The 24,214-nt window shown below is 38.4% G+C and overlaps 1 protein-coding gene across 4 annotated transcripts in view; it reads right to left on the bottom strand.

The window, feature by feature from the left end:
• Window positions 1-5,202: 5,202 nt before the first annotated feature.
• The window catches only part of C1AH9orf135 (chromosome 1a C9orf135 homolog), an 83,080-nt gene continuing 64,068 nt past the window's right edge, over window positions 5,203-24,214 (bottom strand). For 3 of the 4 annotated variants that reach the window (XM_012500645.2, XM_003267394.4, XM_012500646.2), the window contains one exon: window positions 5,203-5,476. In XM_012500645.2, coding sequence (XP_012356099.1) covers window positions 5,446-5,476 — 31 coding nt within the window. In that variant the 3' untranslated portion in view covers window positions 5,203-5,445. Of the gene's footprint in view, window positions 5,477-9,307; window positions 9,442-24,214 lie in introns of all 4 variants that reach the window. The other variant, XM_012500647.2, reaches the window with a different exon arrangement.

A 24,214-nucleotide genomic window follows, 5' to 3' on the forward strand; every position in this document is an offset into this window, starting at 1 on the left:
TTTGAATATGCAGGGTTTATTCTGATTGGTGCTCTGGTTAGCCAGCAATCATTACTTTAAGGAGGATTTTAGTCAGTTCCATGGATGCTCTGGCAAACTCAGGTTTTCCATACAGGACATAACATTTTCTTAGGCCAATTTTGCCAACTCCTCCAATTTCACAAGATTACCATTGAAGCCCTTAGTAGGACAAACATGCTAAATATCAGAATATTTTTAAACAAGGCCATTCCGATCATACAGATTGCATTTTTATCAATTACCCAAGCATTCATTCATATTAAGATATGATTATGACAAACATATTTATACCAACCCTTCAGCATTTCTGAGTGCTCACTGTGTATTAGACATTGGTAACCCCCAGATGAGCAGCTACAGTCTCCACTCTTCAAGAACTCATGTTTTGTGAAACGGCCATTTGACAAACTGGTTTCAATCGAAACAATAAAAAATAACAAATATTGGCAAGGATATGGAAAAATTGTAACCTTCATACATTGCTGGTAGAAATGTAAAATGGTGCAATACTTTAGAAAATAGTTTGGTAGTTCCTCAAAAGGTTAAACATAAAGTTACCATATGACACAGCAATTCTACTCCTAGGTACATGTCTGTATTAGTCAGGGTTCCCTGGAGCGATAGAACTAATAGGATAGACGTATGATAGATGTATATATAAAAGGGAGTTTATTAAGGAGAATTGACTCACACAATCACAAGGTGAAGTCCCATAATAGGCCGTCTGCAAGCTGAGGAGCAAGGAAGTCAGTCTAAATCCCAAAACCTCAAAAGTAGGGAAGCCAACAGTGCAGCCTTCAGTCTGTGGTCAAAGGTCCAAGAATCCCAAAGCTGAAGGACGTGGAGTCCGATGTTTGAGGACAGGAAACATCCAGCATGGGAGAAAAATGTAGACCAGAAGACTAAGTCAGTCTAGTCTTTCCACGTTCCTCTGCCTTTTATCCTGGCTGTGCTGATAGCTGACTAGATGGTGCCCACCCAAATTGAGGGTGAGTATGGCTCTCCCAGCCCACTGACTCAAATGTTAATCTCCTTTGGCAACATGCTCACAGACACACCCAGGAACAATAATTTGCATCCTTCAATTCAATCAAGTTGACACTCAATATTAACCATCACAACGTCCAAGAGAGATGCATGCAAAAACTCATACATGAATGTTCATAGGTGGAAACAACCCAAATGTCCATCAACTAATGAATGGATAAATCGTGGTTTATCTATACAATGGAATATTATTCATCCAAAAAGGAATGAAGTGCTGATATATGTTACAACATGGATGAACCTTGAAAACACTATGGAAAGTGAAAGAAACCAGTCACAAAAGACCACATATTGTCAGATTTTACTTACAGAAAAAATCCAAAATAGGTAAATCTGCAGAGGCAGAAAGTAGATTCTTGGTTGCTTAGGACTGTGGGAATTGGGAGGGAATGGAGAATGACCACCAATGGATATGGATTTCTTTCAGGAGTGATAAAAATGTTCTAAAATTGATTGTGGTGATAATAGCAGAATTCTGTGAATATACTAACAACCATTGAATTATATGCTTTAAAGGGGTGAATTGTATAATATGTGAATCATATCCCAATAAAGCTGTTAAACATTTTTTTAAAGTTATGATCTTAATATTTGGAACAATAATTTACTGTGTTAGGTTTTGCTCAGATTTTCCACTTTGGTTTACAATGGTTGCCTCATACCTCATTCTCTGCTATTTGGAGTGAGCTCCCAGCTATCTGCAAACTTCCCTGCTGCTCTCTCTGAAATAAAGTTAGCTTCTGATCTGTACATCTTTATGAAAGAATTTTCCTGCTGCTTTATTTTTGGCAGTGGCTGTGCCAGGCACTTCCATGGCCTCTCCCAGCCCGCCACCTACATTCTATGTCCCACAAAAAGACTTCACCATTTTTTCTTAGCATTTTCACAAATCTGGAATTTTTCTGCACCTCTGGAGCACTGGTGTCCATGGAGTGACTTTCCTTTATAAACAAACCACTGAGCTAGCTTGGCCCTGACTCTTGTCTTGATCTGCCAGTGTCATATCCTAGGGTTTGGGCCTGGTACTCTCACTTCTTACTTCATCTCAAATACGTTCCTAATATAAACCAGTTGAGCTGAGGTTTCTCTATTCTATATTTATAAAGCAAAGTCCTTGACCCACTCCCCATCTCTATGTTCTATCTAGGCTGGGATCTTGATTTTGACTTGAACTGAACCAGATGTGCTATATCCCCACTATCAGGATGCAGCCTCTGCCGTCTTCATTCTAACCCCAGTCACCAGAGCTGCCAGTTTGCTGCTTTTCTACCACTCCTTCCCCCTACTATTTCACATTGTCTCAGCTCTCCCTAGGGAGGGGGTCATAATGCCTCCACAGTTGAGTGAAGTGTACCGGGTGGAAATTGCAGCAAAACGATGAATTTAGCATCCATCTAAAGAGACCCCGCCCTCCCTCATAGCCCTGCTGATTGTTACTGCCTGAAAATGAGGCCAAGTGGTGCCAGATTTGCCAGATTTTCAAGGGAGTAGAAATCCTGACTTTTAAGTAAAATGTCTTAATTAATAAAGTTTGGTTCTATTTTTTAAAATTAATTTTTAAACACACTGTGCAGACCACATAAAACTTACGTGTAGGTCAAACTTAACTCAGAGACCCCCTCTTTGATATATCTGCTTAGGATCTGCCCAACATTCTCTCATTCTCCAAGCAGTCTGCACCCTGCCGTGGTGGGCTCACACCAATGTCTCTGACACAGCAATGCATAAAGGCCAAAAGAGAGATGCTGTGTACATTTGAATGAGATATTGATGTAGAAATGGATCTCACTAACTTTATAAACATGAAAGATATAGTGTGATTTTGGGGTCTCGGGTGTGATTTTGAGGTTTCATTTGAATGAGATATTGATGTAGATACAGATCTTATTAACTTTATAAGCATAAAAGATACAGTGTGATTTTGGGGTCTTAAGTGGGGTTCTATGACACATACACATGGACCAGTCAGGAGACAGTGTGGTCACTTCCCACAGAGGACATTATCCAACGATGAAATCTGAATTCCAGCTTGTCTTATTTGAAGTGGTCTTTGATGCTGGTGAGATGAACCATTGAAGCGCTTATCTCAATATAAAATATTTTTACCTAAAAGATCAAGTTGTTAGAATAATGTAGAGTTCACTGAGTCCAACATTCACTCATTCACTCACTGAAGGCAACGTAATGCTTGTCATGGGGAAAACCCCTGCAGTAACCTTTATTTCAGTGCATCATTTTCCTTGGCTAGTTTAAATACAATCTCTCTTTTTCATTCTCCTTCTAACCCAAACCCAAACTGATTTCTAAGGTGATCCCTAATAGCAGACCCAGTCGTTTATACAAAATGTCATGTTAGTCATCGTGACAGTATTAACATAGCTGCTAAAGTAAGTGAGTCTTATTTTATGTTCTAGGCACCAGGCAGTGTTCAAAGGTAATGATGTGGCCATTAAAACTTTTTCTCCACAAAAAGAAATTATTAAATGATGAGTGGCTTGACATCCAGATTTGCATACTTCAAATAGCTCTTCATCCCAGATATGTTAGTGTTAGGAATGGTTAAACTTGGATGTATAGTATGTGGAAGGAAAGGTAATCATAGGTAGATATCTACTAGAATAAGTACTACATAATGAATTAACATTTATATAGACTATATTATACTTAATGTATATGTAATATACATAATTAGCATATATAATATACATATTTGTGTGCATATGGACACACATTTTAAAGCAGCAGGAAATTACAGTAAAATTCTTCTGGCACATGCTTACCTTGTATGTCACATTTTCTATATTAATTATCATTTCTCTCATCAAAAAGCTTATAGTCTTTTTCATATCTTGTGAATCCAGCATTAGACACAGTGTTCAATTAGCATTTATCATGAAATGCTAGTTCGTGAATTTTTTTTTTAAAGAAAAATAAGTAAATGAAGCCCAAGTTGACCAAATAATTAAATACATCATCAGAAGAAATAAAAGTTTTCAAACGCACCTCAAAGATCCATCAGAATCTGCTACTCCTATAACCCTGGGCAACAGCTATGAACTGAATTCTGTTCTCCCCAAATTTATATGTCAAAGCCGTTACTCCCAATGTGGCTATCTGAAGATAGGGTCTTTAGGAGGTAATTCAGGTTAAATGAGAACATAAGAGTGGGGGTCTAACCAAATCAAACTGTAGCCTTACATGAAGAGGAAGCAAAAGATGTCTGCCATCCCCATCCCCCTCCTGCCATGCAAGAACAGGGCAAGAAGGTAACAATCTTAGCAATTGTTTTGACTCACCTTCCTATTTTACAGAAATTTATTTTTGCATGGTTTGGAGGCTGAAAAGTCCAAGATCAAGGTTCTGGCAGGGTTTATTTCTGGTGAGGGCTGTCTTCCTGGCTTGCAGACTTCTTTGTTGTTTAAGCCACCCAGTCTATGGTATTTTGTTACGGTAGACCCAGCTGACTAATACAGCAGCCTACTTAAACCTCCACGGACCTCTGTTTGCTCATCTGTAAAATGTGAGGGTAAGTCAAAACAATGACTAAGATTTCATCCAAATCTAACACTAGATGACTAGATTTCCCATTAAACCCCTGGAGTTTCACAAAGATTCTATCTGCACCTCTGCTATCTGTATATTCAAAAGGTCTTAACTTGAATAAGGAAAAATGTCACGCAAAATAAATAATCCACAATGAAACTAGCTACCACAGATAAATATAAATTTATAGATACCAATTTCCCCCTCAAAAAAAAATCATATACATACTCAACATTATTATAGGGCCAGTGTTGCCTAAACTTTGGCCATTTAAGTTTTATGTCAACCTATATATTTATTCACTTAAAATTTGTCTTCAGTGGAATTTAAGTTGGCCTACTTTTTTATAATTAGCCACACCCTAAGCAATCATAAGCTTGATTGTGCTAGTTTTATGTGTTTTTCTAATAATTATTAAAAGAAATACCTAATCCATAAAATAATGTTTCACTAAATACCATGTAGAATTGTGTAGCATACTCTCAGCAAGACACACAATAAACTTTGGAAAATACCAGAGTAGCTTATGAAATAAGGATATAAACACTGGTCCAGAAAGTAAGATTTTCTGCTTAAAGGAATCTACTATAGTAACACTTCCATTGCATTTATTAAGATAGAAAATCATCAACTGCTACATCCATTTTTCATTAGTCAGAGATGCTGATTCTATACGTTATTTTTAAATGGGCACAGTAGGCCCACTAGTCAAGGGATAGAGTTTCCGTTTTACATCTGAATTAGCATAAATCCCACTCTCATCATGCCAAGTGTTGATGCCAAATCTTTTAGAACCATTTAGATCTGTGAACTGAGAACGGCATTTTCTGTGGACTATGGAATAATCATCTTGACAGGGATAAGCCTATGGGGGAAAGAAGAGAAATAATATTTAATAACTGAAATATGTAAAAAGAAGTAATCTTCAAAAGTTTATTTTTCATATATTATTCTTATGATTGAAGGTTAATTTTTAACAATTGATCAATTTGTTCTCTCAAATAGCAAATGTTTCAATTAAAAAATGGCTATTGCATTCATAATTACTTCAAAGCCCAAAAAAAGAATATAGTTCATTGTTGTTTATAAAACTAAAAAGTTACTACACATGTAAAATTTTTCTAAACCACAAATACATAGCATAAAGAACAATTTAAATTTTATGATCATATATATAAGAACAAAACAATTATAATTTAACTACAATTCAACACCTTTTAAAAATATGTTATAACCTTGCAAAGAATAATATCTTGGGTTATATCTTTAATAATTGTTACCAAGTCATACTTCCCATGACACTGGTAAATGCCAAGCTCTGACACATTCCTGTAAGAATTTACCTCAACATAACCCAGTGTAGTGTTTAAGATGTTTATCCTTAGGCCACTTTAGAAAAGCTTCATTGTAATAAGACAAGATACTATCATTGACTATTTCCCAAAGGATATATTGATTCTTACTGATTACACCAAGGGTAATGGCAGACATGGAACATAAAGACTTTTAACTGTTTATCTAATTTCTGCTTTAAATTGGCTCTAATTTTAAAGCACTAGGACAATATTGAAATTAAATCACCAAAGCTATAAAACAATGAAAGAACACCAGTTATAATCTTAGATTGGTTTTGTCAAAAATAACTGAAAATTTTATTCATATATTCAACCTTAATAGTGTCCATGTATTTATTGAGTGCCTATTATGGGTCAGGCACAAGTATTTGAGTGTTTCTATGTTTTTAATCCATAACTGGGCTCTGAGGTATGAATTATTACACCCACTTTACACGTAGAAATGATGATTTGCTTAAAATCTCAGGAGAGAATTTAAAGAAAGGCAGTAATAAGCGACTAAGCCAGGACTACAAATTAGATCTATCTGACTATAAAACTCATTATCCCTCCAGAACCCTAACAAAACCTTTATCAATTAAGAGATGAAAATAAATATCGACTATAAAATTGTAGAGCTATATAATATCTGTGTCACTGTTCTATGTAGTTTGGGCTTTTGCTTTTGTCATTCGGGCTATTTCTTCAGGTGTTATGGTTGGTTGCTTGGTGGGTAAGTCAAATAGAGGTCCTTTAAATGAGATTTGAGCATCACTGGCCAAAATATTCCCTCAAAGGAAGGTGAGATCTTCTCATTTCCATCCCTGCTGCAGTCGAACTGAAGAGAGCTTCAAATACAGCATCTATGTGCTCCTTGAGGGTTTCATAGGCAGAGAGAAGGATTTTTATGAGGTGAGTGACAAGATGAAATGTGCTGTTCTAGGAAGGTGATTCTGGTAGCAGAAGCACTAAAGACTAGAGGAGGAAAAAACTGGATTCTGGAACTGTGGTTAGAATTGGATCTCAATCATTCACATGTCATCAATTACATGAATAAACAAACATGGTCTAAACATACAATGAAATATTATTTGTCAACAAAAGGAATAAAATACTGATACATGCTACAGAATTGAAAAACCCTGAAAACATTGTGCTAAGAAGCGAAACCACATATTGTACAATTTCTTGTATTAAGTGTGCAGGACAGGCAAATTCACAGAGACAGAAAAGTAGACTGGTGATTGCCAGGGAATGGGATGATGGGAAGGAATGTGGAGTGACTGTTAATAGGTACTGAGTTTCCTGGGATGACAAAAATGTTCTGAAATTGACTGTGGTGATGATTGTACAATCCCATAAATATACTAAAAAATCACTGAATTGTACACTTTAAAAGGGTGAGTGTTATAGTATATGAAATTATATCTCAGTGAAGCTGTTATTAAAAAAAGAATGGGCCAGGCACAGTGGCTCACTCCTATAATCCCAACACTTTGGAAGGCCAAGGTGTGAGGATCACTTGAGGCCAGGGGTTTGAGACTAGCCTGGGCAACACAGTGAGACCACATCTTTATAAAATTAGCTGGGCATGATGACAAGTTCTTGCAGTCCCAGCTACTCGGGATGCTGAGGTGTAAGGATCACTTAAGCCTAGGAAGCTGAGACTGCAGCAAGCCGCAATCATGCCACTGCTCTCCAGCCTGGGCAACAGAGCAAGACCCTGTCTCAAAAAAAAAAAAAAAAGAATGCATTGGAAGAAGCAATTCTGACATTAGAAAAACTAGTTAAGAGACTGTTGCCTGTTAATCCATGTTAGTTACATTGGGTTCCTCTCATTCTCCGTGATGTGTTGGTAAACCAGCTCTAAAAAATTAAAATTGTAATATTTGCCAATTTCTGTGGTGTAAATACCCCCACTAAGGCTAACTTCAAGTTACCAGAGTGAGGTAAGTGAACACTGAAGAAGAGGTGAGCATAGTTAGCCCATGCCAACTGTTAAGAGCTGGCTCCAGCTCACCCCTGAGTCCGCTTCTCCCATTTCCCAGGGTGTAGCAGGGATGCAGTTTGAGTAGGATTGATCCCAGTCCCAGGTCTAGGAGCAGAATCTAATTGGCTGAAGACAATCAGAATAGCGGCATCTCATTCTCAATAACAGTAATAGGTTCAGTGTTAGGCATGTGACTTAAAGTGGTCCAAACAGATTAAAGCCCAGGACTTCCGTTCAATGGTCTATGTGAAAGAGTTCTTTTTCCATGATTGGACATAAAAGAAGAAGCATCTATCCCAGGGTGCTGTTTGCAGCTCTCCTACAACCAATTTAGCATGAAACCAACACCATAAAAGTCACATCTGAGAGTCAGTAAGAAACACAATAGCATTACTGTATCAATCATTTCCTGAAGTCTGACTTTTTAGAACATGGAAGCCAGTAAGTTGCTTTTATAGTCTGACCCAGTTTGAGCTGGATTTTGTACATCTTATTAAAAGCATCCTAACATACACCTGAATAATCTACAATATTGGAACACTGAGGTACTTGGAATCAGAGCAAAAAAATGGGTTAAAACCAAGGGAGCAGGGCATATATGAAAAGTAGGAGGGGCCGGGCGCGGTGGCTCACGCTTGTAATCCCAGCGGAGATCGAAACCACGGTGAAACCCCGTCTCTACTAAAAATACAAAAAAAAATTAGCCGGGCGTGGTGGCGGGCGCCTGTAGTCCCAGCTACTCGGAGAGGCTGAGGCAGGAGAATGGCGTGAACCCGGGAGGCGGAGCTTGCAGTGAGCCGAGATTGCGCCACTGCACTCCAGCCTGGGCAACAGAGCGAGACTCCGTCTCAAAAAAAAAAAAAAGAAAAAGAAAAGTAGGAGGGAAGGAAAACAGGAAATTTGTGACAAAGCATACAACTAGGAATCAGAAACATGCAAACATAAAATAGGAGAACAAGGCAGGTATTCAAAAATTAGAACAACTTACTAGAAACCTAGAGGGTATAATTATAAGAAAGCAGAGTGAGTACCCTTTTCAAAGCTTAACACAAAAAGCATGAAATAGAATAGAAAAAAAAACCAAGTATACCAAGAACAACCTTAAAAAACGTTACTATTGACTGCAGCTCGGAACCGAGGCAAAACTGGTATTGTGGGAATCCCGGACAAGAAAGTCATTTAGTATACCACTCAAGTCAATAAAGGGGGTAATAACTGGAAAATTATTCATGTGTTTTCCTCTTTCCATGTATACAACCACCCATTTGTACTTTGTTTCGGAAAAACACCAACCAAAGAGCAAAGTCATACCAGCTTCTAACATACAAAATAGGATTTTTGAGCAAGACAATATCCTTGTAATCCAACTCACAGTTTTGAGGACTTTAGAATGTCAATGACCAAACCTGGGAGATTATAGAGTTCTCCAAATGGGTAGAGAAAATATCCTTTGCTATGAAGACTTAGAGAAGAGTTGAAATGAAGAGAAGGAAGATAGGGAAGAACCTGTCTAGGGAATTATAAGAATTAAAAAGCAAAGGGGAAAGGAAAGCAGAAAGAGCCAACATTATGTCCCAATTTTCCCATCCCTGGGCTTTAATCAGGCGAAATCCCTTTGACCTGAATAGGGAATGGTACACTAGATGAATGAGAATAATGGCAATAAATACACAGGATCTCTTTGTAGATTCTGGATATTAGCCCTTTGTCAGATGAGTAGATTGCAAAAATTTTTCTCCCATTCTGTAGGATATGAACAGACACTTCTCAAAAGAAGACATTTATGCAGCCAACAGACACATGAAAAAAATACTCATCATCACTGGCCATCAGAGAAATGCAAATCAAAACCACAATAAGATAACCATCTCACACCAGTTAGAATGGCGATCATTAAAAAGTCAGGAAACAACAGGTGCTGGAGAGGATGTGGAGAAATAGGAACACTTTCACACTGTTGGTGGGACTGTAAACTAGTTCAACCATTGTGGAAGACAGTGTGGCGATTCCTCAAGGATCTAGAACTAGAAATACCGTTTGACCCAGCCATCCCATTGCTGGGTATATACCCAAAGGATTCTAAATCATGCTGCTATAAACACACATGCACACGTGTGTTTATTGCGGCACTACTCACAATAGCAAAGACTTGGAACCAACCCAAATGTCCATCAGTGATAGACTGGATTAAGAAAATGTGGCACATATACATCATGGAATACTATGCAGCCATAAAAAATGATGAGTTCATGTCCTTTGTAGGGACATGGATGAAGCTGGAAACCATCATTCTCAGCAAACTATCGCAAGGACAAAAAACCAAGCACTGCATGTTCTCACTCATAGGTGGGAATTGAACAATGAGAACACTTGGACACAGGGTGGGGAACATCACACACTGGGGCCTGTCGTGGGGTGGGGAGAGGGAGAAAGGATAGCATTAGGAGTTATACCTAATGTAAATGATGAGTTAATGGGTGCAGCACACCAACATGGCACATGTATACATATGTAACAAACCTGCACGTTGTACACATGTACCCTAGAACTTAAAGTGTAAAAAAAATACATAGGAGCTTCCTGGCCCCCATTTCTGTTGGAAACTCTTGAAATGGATCAACTCTCAGATGGCCCTTTCCTTTCACTAGCATGGTCAGGTAGAGGGAACCACTAAGATTCATCAATTCTGAGCCACTTTTGTTTTCCTGTAGCATGGATGAGATCCTAAGGTAGCTGCAAGTCTGCAGGGGAGGATACTAACAGGGGCTGTAGAGGTGACCATTAGAGCTGGGGCTGCATAAGAGTCACAGAAGTTGTCTGTAGGGTGTACAGTGTCTATGGGAATGGAAATGAGGCTGAGTCATCCCAGACAGGCCTTCTAGGCTCCAACCAAGCCCAGGGATAAAGAGAAAAAGACTGCCAGTTACAATGTCCATAAAGTTGGGCCACTAATGCCAGCAAAGAAAAGAGCAGCCAGGTAGACTAGGGATATCACCCCAGAGAACAGAACAGGCAGAAAATACCACATGTAAAACACTCCTCCTCCCTTCTGGCATCAGGATACTAAGTCACATCCTTCTCTCCATGTATCTGGATGCCACTGCAGGGAAAGCTGCATTCTTGTTGCTGCAAACAACCCACTCTGCTCATACTAGTGTAAAACAATAGCCATTTCACTATGCCTCCAGATTCTTTGGGTCAGGAATTTGACAGGATATGGCAAAGGCAGCCCTCTGCTCTGCAATGTTCAGGGTCTCAGCTGATTCATAGAAAGAAAACAGACTCATAGAAGACATGAAAGTTGGAAGTGAGTTGAGGGTAGGGGCTGTACACATCTCATTCCATTTGGTCACTGATGCTGGCTGGCTGCTGGGACCTCGGCTGGGGCCGTTGGTTGGAACAGCTGCATGGGTCCTCTGCTTAGCTTCCTCACAGCACAGTGACTGGGTCCTGAGAATGTGCATCCCACAAAGTGAAACAAGAGGAAGATGTATTGCTCTTTATCACCTAGCCTTGAAAGTCACATAGCATCCATGCCACCATAGTCACAGTTCACCACGATTCTCTCTAGGGGAGTAATTTAGACTCTGCTTCTCAGTTGGAGGAGTGTCAAAATCACATCATAAGGGCATGTGGGACAGGAGCACAAGTTGTGACCAGTTTTGGAAAATAGAATTTTTCTCCTCTTTTCAGGGAGAAAAGAGTATGGTGTATTGGGGTCCCCAAGACCACCTCAGGTTTGATGATCTAGGAGGACTCACAGTTGTGTGTATATGCACACACACCTATATACAGATGCTCCTTAATTTGCAATGCAGTTACATCTTAATAAACCCATCTAAGTAAAAAAAGGTCATAAGGTGAAATGCATTTAATACCAATAAATGCATCATAAAGTCAAAAAATTGTAAGTTGAACCATCGTAAGTCAGGGACCGCCTGTATAGTTGTACTCATGGTTTTGATTTATTACCTAAAAATGATACAAAGCAAAATCAGCAAAGGCTATGGGCTGACATCCACAGGAAACCAGGTGCAAATTTCCAAGAGTCCTCTCCCAGTGGAGTCACACAGGATGAGTGTAAATCCCCCAACAGTGAGTTGTGCCATGCTATCTGCTGGGAAAGCTAATTGCAGACTCAGTGCCCAAAGTTTTTACTGGGAGCTAGGTCATGTAGGCAGCCTCTGCCTAGCATGTCCCAAAATTTCAGACTGCCAGAAGGAAACAGGTGTTCAGCATAAAACATATTGTTTGCACAAACATTTTAGCTACAATGGGTCATTCTAATCAGGGAATTCTTATCCTGAAAGCCAAGTTTCTAGATGCCCATCAAGGACCAACATTGTAAGCAGGCTTCGAAAGGATAGTAGTCTCAGTTCTGCTATGTTAGCTCTTCTCTGCACATACAGGATGGGAGAGGATCTCTGAGAAGGTGAGTGTTTTCTTCAGGAGGAATTAAACACTTTCTATAGAAAGCAGAACTATTTAAATTATGGCATCAGACTAAGCTTTATACAGATTGAAGCACTTATGTTTTCCCACTGGTGGGCTCCAGAAGAAGGTCAATTATCAGTTAGATAAATTTCCTCTGCATATGTGAGTTGTAGTTATGTTTTCCACACCCTAACATAATTGGTAAATCTCTCTTCAACATTTATTTAGTGGGAATGGGAAGAAGGTGTGTATTGAAACAGATTTGTGAATTACTATATGTTACTGTTGGCTAGGTCACTATTCAGTGCTACACACACAGAGTTGTGACAGAGTTTACTTAAGGAAGGACAACCATTGCAAGCTTTTTCTGAGCCCTTCAGGTAGATGAGTGTAATCAGAAGAATTTGTCTGATGTGTGGGATGAGTGGGCATTAGTGCACAAAGGCTTATGCAGAATGAAAGAGTCATTTCACAGGAAGAACATAAAGGACTTACATAGCTAACTGGGGATAAAGAACAAAAGATGATTCATAGCTTCAAGCCTGGAAGGCCAGGAGAGTTATAATAACACTGAAAAGAATTAGAAAGACATGGGGGTGGGGATGATTTGTTTTAGGGGGGAAATGATGAGTCACATTTTAGACATTTTTAATTTAAGATGACATCAGTAAAAAATGTTTATTTGGAAGGTAGTGCTGTGGGACAGATGGCCTGGAGAGAAGTCAGTGCCCTAAGCACAGCAGTGATCACTGGCAGGGCAAAAATAGCTATAAAGAACATTATTGGGACCATAGATTATATTTAACATGGACTGTGGATTATATAATTGCACTGTATCAATTTTGCTGAAATTGAAAACTATACCACAGACACTCGTCCTTATTTTTAGGAGATACACATTGAACTATTTAGAAGCAAAAGGGCAGGATGTCTTCAGCCTACCTTCATATGATAAACAGCTATCAACTCTGCAAAGAATATATGGAAGCTCCTTGTGCCATTTTTGAAACTTTCCTGTAAGTTTGAAATTATACAACAATTAAAATTACCCCCCGCCCAATTGGTTAGGGGGTTGATTGGTTGATTGGTACAGAGCCATGGCAATGGATGAATTCTCTGAGATTGTGTAAAATGAGAGGTGCAGGGATCTGGGGCACAAATGTTGGGGAATCCCATGATTGGGTCCATAAAGAAGCCATGAAGGACAGAGAAGGAGAAGTTAGGAGAGAGTGTTGCAATGTCATAGGCTCTGAAGAGGGAGGGAGGCTGAAGAATGTAGCGGTAACCAACAATTGCTAAGCTCCAAAGAAGCCTAACCCAGAGTAGCACCTGACAAAACACAACAATGTCAATCAACCTCTAGCCACCCTTGAGGGTGCATTTTCAGTGAAGGATTGGGGGAGTCCCATAAAACATGCTGGTAGAAGGAGGAAAAGAAAGAGCATCAGAGAAAGGAATGCTGAAGGCAAAACAGGCCATGCAAGACAGGAAGCACTGGAGTTGCAGCAAAGAATCACCATAGGGGAAAACTGGCCTTCAGAAAATTGGTTAAGAAAGCATTCTTCTTTCTTTTCTTCTTGTTCTCTTCCTTCTCTTTTTTCTTTCTCAGATCATGGCAAGGCAGGTTAGGATGTTAAAGGAGGGTCCTCTTAGTGAGTGGTTCCCCCAACCCACCTTCCCTCATGGTTTTACCACTTACATCAGTAAAATGCATTAATGTATCTTTAAATGATGGGCTCTTCCAGTATCCACTCCACCTCCACCCCCACGGCCCCTTGTATGCTCTATCCTTACTCTAAGCACCATTATCTCCTGCACCTTTTTTCGGGATAAGATGATACTGCTACTTCTTAGTCAACTGCATAGCCAGTCCTTAGCTGATTTTTTCCAATCTTCTGGTAGGCTATTCCTTGGTTCTACTCATTAATATAGGATTTCATCCTTTTTCTTTAGGACCTTTCATTTCTGATAGTTTTATTTTTCAAGGTCATTTTCAGTTTTAGGACTGCCTTCTGGAACATAGTAACTCTGCCTAATTTAATATTACAAGATAATTTGGAAACATAGTCTCAATTCTTTCATCCAGATCGTCCATAAAAATGCATAATGGGCTATGTTTCCTGGCCAAATTAGTCAGTGCAAACTAACCTTGCGTCCACTATTAAAGATAGCTATTAGCCGCCTGGCATTATTACAGCAAAGACCATTTTCCCTAGTATGCCTATAAGGATGCTCATTTTGAGTGTTCCATTTACTCTTAAAATGATATTTGAGTTAGTAAGCTTATTTATGTGAATGTCACATTGGATGGAATAAAAATAGATATAATAGTAAATTGTGATATTTTGTTTCATTATTTCCAGCAGACATCATGTATAAAAGTCTTTACCAATTACATGCACTTGACTGAAGACTTGCCTTCCTCTAATAAGGTTGTCTTCTAAGCACACGCGCAGAATGGTGGGAGGAAAAGAAGAATTACCCTACAATCAAACCTACCTTATCTACCCTGGGGACCAATGGGGGATGGGTATCTAAGGTGGATTCCCTCATTCATATCTTTCACTAAATTTAAAATATTTTATTTCTTTAATTTTTTCAAAATTTTTTTTTCAGAGACAGAGTCTTGATGTGTCACCCAACCTGGAGTGCAGTGGTGTGATCATAGCTCACTGCAGGTTTGAACTCTTGGCCTCAAGCCATTTTCCCATCTCAAGCCTCCCAAAGCATTGGGATGACAGGTGTGAGCCACCGCACCTGGCCAAATTTTATTTCTACTGGATATTTTTTCCTCCAATGATTGTGTCACAAACATAAGAATAATTGGCAAATGTAGCTAAATAAATATGTAACTAGTGGGATATATTCTTATGTATTTAAGAATTATTTACTACTACTATTTACTTGATAAAGTTTTAGAAGGGAGAAGCATTTGTAACAAATACAGGTATTAATAGAGCATAAGACTCTTAGCTACAGGGAAATAGCCATGGAAAGTACAAAGAAATTTAAGCTGTGGACAGAAATATAAGTATCTCTACCACTAATGAATCCAGTCAACATAGTAAGGTTTCACTACAAAAAAATATGAAGATCTGTGTAAATGAACACTTCACAAATAAATTGACTTTTAAAGATTAATATCACACAAATTTTAGTTGTGGCCAGCATCAAAAACTAAGCAATACACAATTAAACATTAGCTATTAATATATTTATTTCTTTCTAATGCACAAAATTGATTGGCTCTATCACTTCAATCATATAAAACACAAATATGATTTTTCTTATTCTTCAGTCTATATTATGTGAGGACATTTACCTCTGCCACTGTTTTATAATGGAATGACTTAATGGGCTGTATATCAATTTGAGGCCTAGGCTTCTCAATCTTTAAAACTTTATTTCTCCTTACAAAAGTCATATATGTTCACTGTAGAAATTGAAGATAATTAAAAAGAAGAAAATAAAATATCTCATAATTCCAAGTTCTCTGAAGCAGAACTTAGCTTTATGGCCTAACTTAGAAACAAATGTTAGACCAGCAGCAGCTCACGCCTGTAATCCCAGCACTTTCAGAGGCTGAGGCAGGAGGATCACTTGAGCCTGGAGGTAGAGATTGCAGTGAGCCAAGATCACACCACTGCACTCCAGCCTGAGTGACAGAGCAAGACTCCGTCTCAAAAAAGTTAATAAATAACTTTAGAGACAACATAAGGCAAAAGTTAAGTTTCTGGAGAAATAGGGTATCTCTCTACTAAAAGAACACAACCCTAAAAAACACTTAATCTGTTTCCTGAGAATTAAGACCCCACAATTTCTCTACTGTTGGTAATATACAAGATGAGCAGGAAGTTAAAATAATTAATTTATAATTAGGTATAATTAACATTTAATTTTCAACTAAGTTTGAATTAAATGTCTACCAAGGTCTTTAATCCAAAAGGATACGTGGTCATAAATAAATTACTATTTCAATGGGAAAAGATCATTGAGACAGAATCAAATCAAATCAAATAGTAGAATCTGAGAGCCAGAGAGCTTGGAAAGATCATTGTGTCTGTATCAAAGAACCAACAGAATAGACACACACACACACACACACACACACAGAGAGAGAGAGAGAGAGAGAGATTGATTTTAAGAATTGGCTCACATGATTGTGGAGGCCAGCAAGTAACTCAGGAAGGATTTCTGTGTTACAATCTTGAGACTGAATTCCTTTTTCCCCAGAAAACCTTAGTTTTTTGCACTTAAGGCTGTAAACTGATTCAATGAGGCCCACTTACATTATTTGGAATAATCTTTACTAAAAGTTAACTGATTGCAAATCTTAATCACATTTACAAAAGACCTCCACAACAACATCTAGACAAGTATTTGACTAAACTACAGGGCAAATAATCTGGTTAAGCTGACACAGAAAATTAACCATCATACTGTCTAACCCTAGTCTTTTTTTTTTTTTTTTGAGACAGAGTCTCACTCTGTCACCCAGGTTGGAATGCAGTGGTCCAATCTAGGCTCACTGCTACCAGGCCCAACTAATCTTTTGTATGTTTAGTAAAGATGGGGTTTCACCATGTTGGCCAGACTGGCCTGGACCTCCTGAGCTCAAATGAACTGCCCACCTCAGCCTTCCAAAGTACTGGGAATACAGGTGTGATCCACCGTGCCTGTCCATCTAACTCTAGTCTTAAAGTGAGGATATCGAGGCCTACAAAGGTTGGAGTATATAAGTTTTGAGTCGTGTTTTGCAAAGTAGCTAGAAATATGGCACTTGGAATCAGACCCAAGTTCACTTTGAACACTTATATGGTGTGTTATTACTCATACTTAAACTCTCTGGGACACAGATTCCTCAGTATATAATTCTAATAGGTTGATGTTCTGGGGCAGTTGTGAGGATTAAGTGAGCTAATACATGTAAGATAACTAAGCCAGTGCCTGGAACATGGTAGACAATAAGTGTTACTTCATTCCTCTCTTCCTCCCTTTATTTCTTCTGTCCTCCCTCCTTTCCTTGTTTCCTTGCTTCCTTGCTTCATTCCTTCCTTGCTTCTACTCATCTACCAGCAACTGTATATTTTATTCAATAAGGCAAATTCTATTGTATCCCAATCAACTTGGTAATCTATGGAAGTTCTATGGAGTTATATGAGCAACAACCAGCAGATCCTAAGGTTGAAGCTGGGGCCTAGGAAATGTGGTTCTTAGAGCTGGCAGAATGACATGAGACTCAGAACCAGAACTGTTTGTTTATAAAACTATATAAAACCAAGCCTTCAAGTATAAATATAAGGTCAGCACACATATGTATGACATGTGTTGAGATCTTTCAGGCAAGATATTTAGGTTAGAAAGGCCACCATATCCTTCTGAAACCAAGTCAAAAAAGCCTGTTTCCATGGTTAACTAGCAGCAGCATTATGGAACACTCTGGCAGGGATTATAAGACCCTTCCCTCTTCTCCAGTTCCACCCCCTACCACTACCTTATTTGCAGAGGATTCTAAAACTCTCACTCATTTCATTTCAGTCAATAGTACACGACAGATAAATAAGCAAATGGCAATTATTCGTTTGTTAGTGAATATTGAGTCAGAAAATTAACAAGACAAAGAAAATTAAATCGTGGATATAGTCAGATGAAGTACAAATAAAATAGCACTAAAATGAAAGTAATAAAGATACATTATAAGCCTGGAACTTAGTTAAATTTCAGCCTTAATTTTCCAGGTACAAGTTTGGAAAAACCACACTTTACTCTAGAATACAAGGCTTTTATACTTGATTTTTCTATGTGGCCAGATTAACTTGAACAATTTTCCATGCTATTATTTTTTAAAATAACAGAAGAAAAAGAGGAGGAGGGAGAGGAGGAGGAGAAAGAAAAAGAAAGAGACTGTCTATGCTGAAATGAAAATGGGGAAGACAATAGGAACATGGAATGAAGCAAAGATACAAAGAGATGGCCTTAAAATAACTGGGATTTGAAAGCTAATGTAATTCAGACAAGTGAGGCTTTCTATAGAATCTTCACCCTGTTCTGGATTCTCTTTCTGTCCCAGCTCTTTCTGTTTTTCAGCAAGCCATTCTTTCTCTTGTCTTCTTTTTAAGGCACCTGGTGGGCAACCCTTCTTAGTAAAATGGGATCGCTCCCTTGACCCTTTCGTGGGACTCATGAAGGGGTGGCTTGCTTACTCAGCCAGCAGCTCTCAACTCCTTGCAGGTAGGTAAGTGAGTGCAGAGGCTGGGATAAGTGCTTCTGGGTGACCAGCAGGAGCAGAACTCTGTGTGAGCCCATGGAAGTGCCTAGGGGTTGCCCATGACCCTCAGAGCCCCTGAGGGCATGTGTTAAAGTGTACTGTCTTAGCTTTGCCATCCACAGATGGCTAAGTGTTTTAACAGCTCTGTGTGACAGCCCTCTGTATCCTGAGCTCTTGTTCAGTGTCCAGGAAGAATCAGATCACACAAACAAATTGAAGATGGTGAATGTGGAGCATTTTATTGAGCAGTGGAAGTGGCTCTCAGTGGGATGGAGAGCTGGAAAGGGGATGGATTGGGAATATAATCTTCCCCTGGAGCTCAGCTGTCCCTGGCTGAACTCTTCTTTGAGGTCCTCCCAACAAACTGTCCCTCTGAAATCAAGCTGCTTCTCTCCAATGTCTGACTGCTTCTTCTCGTCTCTCCTTCTCTGCTGCTCTGCTGGTGAGGCCTAGGATTTTTATAGGTACAGGATGGGGGGTGGGGCGGGCCAGGGTGTCTTTGGAAAGGCAACATTCAGGCAGGTAAATAAACAGGAATGCATATTCTCACTTTGGGCCATAGGTCCAGGCTTGAGGATGTGACCCTCACTGGGGATCACCCTCTTCTACCCAGTATTTCTCTACCTCCTCTCCGTATCATTAGGAAATAGAAAACCAAATGCAATTCCTCTTTGGAGAGTATCTTTGAGGTGAAAGAGCCTAATTAAACAATAAAGGGCTCCTAATGGTAATTCCTCCATGCCCAACTCTTGATTTTTAGCGAAGATGCATCTGCATCTGGGATGGTAAATATTTCTCAGCCAAGCCAACTGAGTAAGTTCTAGAGGCCCCCAGTCAGCCAGGTACTGATCTGGCTTCTAGGAAGTCCAGGCTGAAACAACTTAGCCATCAGACACAGAAAGCACAGTGCCTAGGGCTCACAATACTTTTAGGGGCCCATGAACATATTTTAATTTCTTTTAAAATCAGAATCTTTAAAAATGAATACAACAACAGGAATGTACTTAATGCCATTGAATTACATGCTAAAAAAGATTAAAATAGTAAATTTTACGTCATGTATATTTTATGTTATGCATATTTTACCACAATAAAAAATGCAGATGCCATTTTGAAAAACAAACTCCGTAGAAACTCAAAGCTAAGCCCGGAAATGATGCTGAAAATATAATATCCATAAACACCTCAGAGCAAAGAAACTGATGACAGCTGTTATACAGAAAATTTGTCTTAAAATAGGGCATAGAAGTCCAAAAGTACTTCCCAGTGGGGGAGAAAAAAAGAACACTGTGTGATAACAACACTCATTGGTATGTTAGTAATAATTTCAGGAGGGTTAAGAATAACGCGGTCACATCACATGGCCGTAAAATACAGTAACGCAGTCAAAAATAGGCAAGGATTCAAACAGCGTAAAAGAGGGAAGAAAAGATGGGTATTTTTTACAAAATGAAAATGAGAACTATAGCCTAAAAAGATATTTCTTTTTAAAAAGCTTTTATTTTAGGTTCAGAGGTATATGTGCAGGTTTGTTTATTTAGGTAAATTTCATGTTATAGGGGTTTGGTGTACAGATTATTTTGTCACCCAGGTAATAAGCATAGTACCCAATAGGTAGTTTAGATATTTCTTTAATAAGCTTTAAATCCAAAAAAAAAAAAAAAAAGGAGAATATAGTCTAACTCAGATTATTTTTGTCTTTATATAAACTCAGTTGTAAAATATAGTTGTTTGTTTTAGTGGAGGAAGGGGCCCATGAAGGCAAAAGTGCTTAGGGCCCAGGAAAGTCATAATGCAACCAGGAAGTCCAGAGGCTGAGACATCAGGGTCCTGGGGGACTTGAGGCCACAGCTCATTTCCAACCAGCACAGAAATCTCAATATTTTAGCAATGCCACATCCATACCAGTGCATAGAGTCCCAGTGGTAGGACAGGCAATCCTGCCATTTCAGGGAATAACTGCTGTTAAAGGGATATAGTTTCTTCTTTACTCTGAAACAATACATGGACGCCTTGTCCACGTATTGTGAAACAATTCTCTGTTAAAAATTTTCTCAGTTTCTAACAGCCAGCTTTGGACCAGTTCTCTAATGTGCCTTCTTTCCAACGTTTCCGCTATTCTGGTTCTTTGGGAGATGATAGAGGTACCTTCAAGAGAAGGTTTCTTTAATTGAAATTGAGATGAGCTGTAATAAACATCCAGTTTAACAGGAGAAGTTCAAAATAAACAGCTTGCAATTTTCTTCCATTTCCCTCCTTGGAAATGACCCCATGGCTTCCTAATCCTCTGTATTTCTTTACCAGTGCTTAGAGCTATGGAATGATAACCTGCATTTCCTTTACTTTCTATAATGCTGTCCCACTTTATACAAATGTGGATTAAGCAAATGTAAGAGACCATAATATAAAAATTAATCAAGTCTCAATTTATGCACAACACTTGAGATAATATAAATCCAAATATTTTCAGATTTCTTCAAAACTTGCATAATTGCAAATGTAGTAGACTGAATGAATGGTGAACTGCGTTCATGGCAAGGCCACATGGCGAAGTCTCTAGCAAGAAAATATTCTCTCCTTTTTCAGTATGTGTGAATTATACGCTTGTTTATGTGCATGACAACATCTGTTAGACTTCAATCACTATTCTCTGTTATTTAACTATCCACTACTATTATAATTAAAAATTATTTGTATCCAATAACAATGTCATGCAAGCATTCTTTAAATGTGGGTATCAGAAGCAGCACTAAAAACATGCCTCAAAATCAATTACTTTGGAAAAGACATTAGAAGTAAATGAACAAAATTGCAAATAAAGGCAAACAACTGTCATGGTATGCTGTGCTGTTAATGTGGAAACAAATAACATGAGAAATATTAGAAATAATGCTGAAAAAATTAAAAGCATAAATATATAATGCAATGGTTAATGATTTATGTGCCCTGAAAATACATCCCACATTATTTATATTTATAATATTTAGTCCTTTGAAATTTGTGAGTTTTTAATTAGATTTCTTTTATTTAAAGATACAGCCAAATCCCATGTAAATAAGAAAATGGACCTGAAATGCATTTTAAAATAATATGTTTCTTTCCTTGTGGTTTTTCTGACGATAAACAATCACACTTGTTACACTGGATAATTCCAAAAAGTGCAAAGATGAAGAAAGTCACCTAGAATCTCAACATTCATTGGCCAACTGTGCTAGCATTTTGGCAGTTTCCCTAGTTTCTAAAATTTTCTCTATATTTTTATGTAGTTTGGATAAAATATACATGCAATTTTGTAACTTAATTTTTTTACCCTTAAATGAAGATTTATCAAGACACTAAGAACTATCTATGGAGATTATAAAGGCTGCACAATATCTCATCATATGACTATAACATACTTGATTAATGCTACTCCTAATGTTACAGCCCAATGGATTCTTCTTGCCTGCCATCCCTCAAAAAACAATACATTGAGAACAGCAGGTGTTGCAGCAAAGAAAGAGTTTACTTATCACAGGACCAGCCAAGCAGAAGGACAGGAGAAATTTCTCAAATCTACCTTCCTAATAATTCAGAGGCTAGAGGATTTAAGAATAATTTGGTGGGCTAGGGCCTGGGGAACTGAAAAGATTGGCTGAGAATGAAACCACAGGAGTGTCTAAACTGTCTTTGCATAGCTGAGTCAGTTCCTAGGAGAGGCTCTCAGGACCAGGCAACATTTCTCTGTCTGCTGAAATGCTAAATCTGAAAAATATCTCAAAGACCAGTTCTTTAGGTTTCACAATAGTGAAGTTATCCGGGAGTAGTTGGGGAAGTTATAAATCTTGTGACCCCCGTTAAATGGATCCGGAGCAGTAAGCAACGTATAGAAAAGCAAGTTAAGCAATGCCAGGTCATTATTTAACTATGCCTATTCTTTAGAAAAGTTCAAGCCCTTACCATAAGTCTAACCTTGTGACCTTTTGTTAGCATTTACAAATACGGTTTCCGTTTTTGAACGACGGTATCAGTTCAGAAAAAGAACTATTATGGCCTCCACACAAGAAGGAGCAAAAGCAACTGAGCCTGGTAGAGGCAAGATGGACTCAGTTATGTCACATTTCCCTTCTTACTGTAATTTTTGCAAAGGCAGTTTCAGTAATACTAAATATTTATGTACTTTCCAAGTTTTGTCATCATAAATAATTCAGTGATGAATATATTTGCATATGAATTTTATTGCTAGTTTGAATTACTTTTCTTTGGGGAAGTTTCCTAGAAAACGAATTATTAGGTCAATTTTTTTTTTTTCCTTTTTGAGACCCACTCTCACTCAGGCTGGAATGCAGTGGCACGATCTCTGCTCACTGCAACCTCTGCCTCCCGGGTTCAAGAGATTCTCCTACCTCAGCCTCCCAAGTAGCTGGACTTACAGACACGCACCACCACATGTGGCTAATTTTTGTATTTTTTTAGTAGAGACAAGGTTTTGCCACATTGGCCAGGCTGGTTGCAAATATCTGACATCAAGTGATCCACCTGCCTTGTCCTCCCAAAGTGCTGGAATTACAGGCCTGAGCCACCATGCCCAGCCTCAAATAGTATTTTTTGAAAACATTGACAATTTTATTCTCAAAAGAAAAAATCTTTTTGTCTTAATTCATATTGTTTATTATTTGAAAATGGGGTATGTTCCCCATATTTACTAATTAGTTGATTATATTTCCTACTTTGTGAACTGCCCGTATATTTCATTTGCTCATTTCTCTAGGGTCATTAAAATTTCTCCTGCCAATATGTATGAGTTCTATATATATTAAGTATATTAAACAATAAACTACCACATTTGCTGTTTCTATGTCTTAAATATTATTTTTTTAAATAGAAAAATATAAATCAGAATGTAGCATATAATGAAGGTGGCATCCTAAACCCCTTACTTCCCTAAATCAGTTATGCTACCTTTTCAAAACATTTCTGAGTATTCTCATCTGTTTGTCCTTTCAAATAATTCCTGGAATCTTAAAATTCTCATAGAAAACAAAATCCATCGGGATTTTTTTATATCAAACTTATAAATTTGGTTTATAGTTAGTTTTCCAGTTCCCTAAAATGGTAGTTCTTCCTTTTTTTTTGAGATATCTGCCTCAGTCATGTTTTGGTTCATATTTTAAAAAAACAGATAATGGCTTCAATTTCTTCTTGTGGGTCCTCAAGGGTTGCAGTCAGATGGAAGCCAGAGCTGGAGTCCAGGCTCTGCTAAGCTGATTATCCACGAGGTCTTCCTCACTTGTAAGTCAAGCTTGCCAGTGTTCCTCCCACGGCCTCTCCCTCCAACAGAGTAGCCTGGATTTCTTCTCTGGTGGCTCAGAGCTTAAAAGGTGGAGGCAATCTTAAAGCTAGGCTTAGAACTAGCACACAGTCACTTTTGCCATGTTCTACTGATCACCTCAACTCGAGATGGAGGAATCCTCACCTTCAGCGGGGAGTGGCTTGTGCCAACAGGAAGGTCTGCCATCTTTGGAGATAAACTGCCACATTATCTTTTATTGATCTTGGTGGAACTTTCCTCATTAAATAATTTTGAATTTGTGTTGC

This window comes from Nomascus leucogenys, chromosome 1a (assembly GCF_006542625.1).
Source record: "Nomascus leucogenys isolate Asia chromosome 1a, Asia_NLE_v1, whole genome shotgun sequence".
NCBI classification, from domain to species: domain Eukaryota; kingdom Metazoa; phylum Chordata; class Mammalia; order Primates; family Hylobatidae; genus Nomascus; species Nomascus leucogenys.